A 3,528-nucleotide genomic window follows, 5' to 3' on the forward strand; every position below is an offset into this window, starting at 1 on the left:
AGCAGGATTTGTGACATCACAAATAGTTTGGAAGTCAGTCCTGGTCCAGTATGTAACTTGTACAGTGTGATGTACAAGTTGCTGTCTAAGGTACATTCAATAAAGCCAAACCTTTTTTTCTTTTTTTTTTCTTTTTTCTTTTTTCCATATATGACTTACAAAAGACAAACAAACAAATGGAACAAAGCAAAATGTCCTTGTGGAGGTTAAAAAACATACAAAGTACATATAGCCAAAATTATAACCTATGGTGCTGCAAATTAACAAAAGTACTAAAGCATGAGGAGTTAGCTCAGTGCACATGCAGGACAAACTTTAAACTTTTTAATTGGACATGTTGTTGCCATTGCAAATGCTGAATCATGTTTTGATCATGTTTCATGCAGAACTGCAGTTATCATTTTTTTGGTGATTTGTCCATCCGCTATTTTTGGTATTTTTTGTTTGTTATTTGTATTGTGTATCCATTAGACATTTAGCCTCTAAAATGTTCAACATAATGAAAAGTGCCCATCACAGTCAAAGTCACACATCAAATAGCTTGTTGTCAGACAGACAAAAAACCCCAGAAGATTCAATTTACAGTGTGTGAAATGAAGATAAACATGTAGATCTTTGAGTTTGAGAAGCTTATGAAATGACCTCTGCAATATATTAAGTATGCAAATTGGCATCAGTTACTTTCCATTTAACCAAATAATTGTTCTAGCCCGGTAGTTTCAGGATAGATCATTTGAATGCACTTATCATCTGTTTAGCACATCAGCAGGATCAAATCCAAGAACTGGAACAACTGCGGTCCCATCTGAGGCTGGTGACAGAGGAATGTGACAGGAAGATTCAAGCTCGCTGGGCAGAGGAGCAGGCTGAGATTGGAGCCTTGAAAAGGGAGAAGCAGCAACTGCAGATGGACATTGAGGCCATGAGGCAGAGAGAAAAGGCCATGCAGGCAGTGGTACATGACAGACTTATAAAGTAGTGTTCTAACCGCTATGTGAGTTTTTAGGGGAAACATCTTGTATAATAAATTTACATTTAAATTCCTTCTGTTAAGTTTTTATTTTATGTGCTCTCCTTATCTGTGTATGGAAAAGATATTAAGGGTCACTGATAGAGATCTCTTTATCCAAAGAAATGTTTTGTTTGAAACTCAGTTCAGATACTAAGGTTAATGGGAGATTATCACTATTTCATCCCCCCACCCAACCATCTCCCGTTCCTCTCCAGGTGGACCACCTGCAGTCGGAACTCTCTGACCAGTATCTGCAGTACCGGGAGGAGCGTGATGCCCGCAAGTTGCTGATCTGGCAGCTCAATGACCTAACAAGAGGCTCTGCTAAGGAAAAGCACCCTGAAGATGAAAATACAGGTAGAGCCACAACTGTTATTAGTCGATCAACTGACTCACTATTTACTACTGTCACTATTTTTGTGTTTCAATATAGATTTTTATATAAATCCCCCATATTGCATTCCTTTTTTCCCCTGATAACATATTGTATCACATTACACGTATGTATTCTTCACGAGTTCCGAAGCTACAACCAGCAACCATTTAGCTTAGCTTAGCATTAGGACTGGAAGAAGGGGAAAACAGTGAGTCTGGTCCTCTTGAAGTTTAAAACATCTTACCCACAAATTTGTGTTCACTAATTAACATCTGTTTTTTTAATCTGTGCATAAAGAGAAGGGGAGTTATGTCCTGCGCAGTGCAGCAGCACAGGGGGATGGATAAACTGCTCTTTGGCAAGAAATAGTTACAGTCTGTCTTTATGTTAAGCTAGGGTAATTATCCTGACTCTGGCTCCATAGGTATTTACTTTTCCCATACTCTTCTTTAGCTTTATTCAAGATTTTGCATGGAGTTACTCTTCAGAATAACAGGTGGTTGTGCTGTTAGTGAGGTGATGCCAATCCTCAACAAGGGAGTGCACTTTGATGTTTTTTCCTTTGTACAGTTCACTTACTTAAGATTTTATTTCAAACTGTCAACATGCTTTGTATTTACACTTTATACAAGCCATAAGCACGTTGTTATCATGATATATAACAACTGGGGTCTTAGGAAGTTTCTAACCGCTAAGTGGGTCACCTAACAATAAGGGAAAAAAGGTTGGGTATGCCTGGGTTGATATGAAGGGTTAACAGACATCAGTGGTAACGACAGAGGTTGTGTTAAATGGACACAGTGAGATGCTCACTCAAGCTTTGATGACACACATTGCTTCGCAAGGCACATCTACACAAGACAGAATGAGTCAAAGTTAGAGACATGTTAGACATCTGCTCGGTGCTTCAGACACTAACACACACACACGCATACACAGAGAGGTGATTGAAACAGATGTGTGGTTGTGTGAACACACTCTCCCTAATCTCTTTTTTCTTTTCACCCACCACTTCTTCCCTGTTCCTGTCCTTTGCAGTTTGTGTGTGTGAGACGGAAAATGAATAGAGGAGAGAAATATTGAGGGAGAGTCCTCGAGCAGCGTTGAGAACAGAGAAGTTACGATTGGAGGAGGACAGCTTCAAGAACAGCATGATCAAAGGCAGCGAGTGCGTGACCATTTGGCTGCGGGTCGTCAGCCACACTGATCTCAATTCAGATCAAAGTCGATTAGTCCGTAGGCCTCTCTCTTTTGGTAGTGCAATGTTAACACTTAGCCCTCGAGGGGTGTTGTTGGTAATGGGGAGCATGAGGTCAGACGGATGTAGGTTTTCAACGGCCTCTCTGCTGCAGAGCAGTGGACTGTTAACAGAGCCAGGAGCGCTGGCCGATTCAGGTAATGTGGGCTAATGTTGGAGCTCCAGTGTCATTTATCCTCCATAGACATGAACCACATAACCTGGATCAAACGTGGACTCGCTCATCAGCCACGTGACTGCTTAAATTCTTCAGTTCACGGGACAAGAAGTGTTATCCTTTGAGGATCGAGGTGTCAAGCGAACATGATAGGACATACTGATTTCTGGGCTGGATGCTGCTAGTTTCCATCGGACCACATGGGTATAGCAGGGCCTTGCTGCTATGATTCCATTTTAAATTGGATAAAACATGGGTCATTAAATAGCCAAAGGTTCAATAAAGGCATAAAATGTACTATCTAGCATTACACAAGTAGTTCCAGAAGCAAATACACAAACATAATTTTTGTTTGTTTTCAACCCATCAGTTGAGTAATTTGTGGGTATTTTGAGTGTTTCTTTTAATTTTTTTTTTTTTTTGTTATGTTTTNNTGTATGTTAATGCTTCCACTGAAAGAGAAAAAAGCAAATGAATGGTGAAGTGACAGATCAAGAATAATGGATGCTGTACCAAGAGAACAAACAAACAAACACAATGCAAGAGAGTCTTCAATTACCCTCCGAATGGTGCGAGAGGATGAGGAGGTTCACGCAGGAGGCCCCAGCTCCAGAGCCGAAGATGGTGATCCTCTCTGGGTCTCCGCCGAAGTGGCCGATGTTCTCGTTGAGCCAACGCAGGGCCTGAATCTGGTCCAGCAGGCCATAGTTCCCCTTAGCAGACTG

General features: G+C 41.0%; 1 protein-coding gene across 1 annotated transcript in view; it reads left to right on the top strand.

Moving 5' to 3' along the window:
- The window catches only part of tsnaxip1 (translin-associated factor X interacting protein 1), a gene marked incomplete in the record, with an annotated part of 7,435 nt that overhangs the window by 1,610 nt on the left and 2,297 nt on the right, over positions 1 to 3,528 (top strand). Inside the window, 2 exon segments of the mRNA XM_035665874.1 lie at positions 759 to 955; positions 1,228 to 1,369. Of these exon segments, the coding sequence (XP_035521767.1) occupies positions 759 to 955; positions 1,228 to 1,369 (339 nt within the window).

This window comes from Morone saxatilis, unplaced genomic scaffold (assembly GCF_004916995.1).
Source record: "Morone saxatilis isolate NCDOM2014 unplaced genomic scaffold, NCSU_SB_2.0 Contig2, whole genome shotgun sequence".
In the NCBI taxonomy this organism is placed as follows: Eukaryota; Metazoa; Chordata; class Actinopteri; family Moronidae; genus Morone; species Morone saxatilis.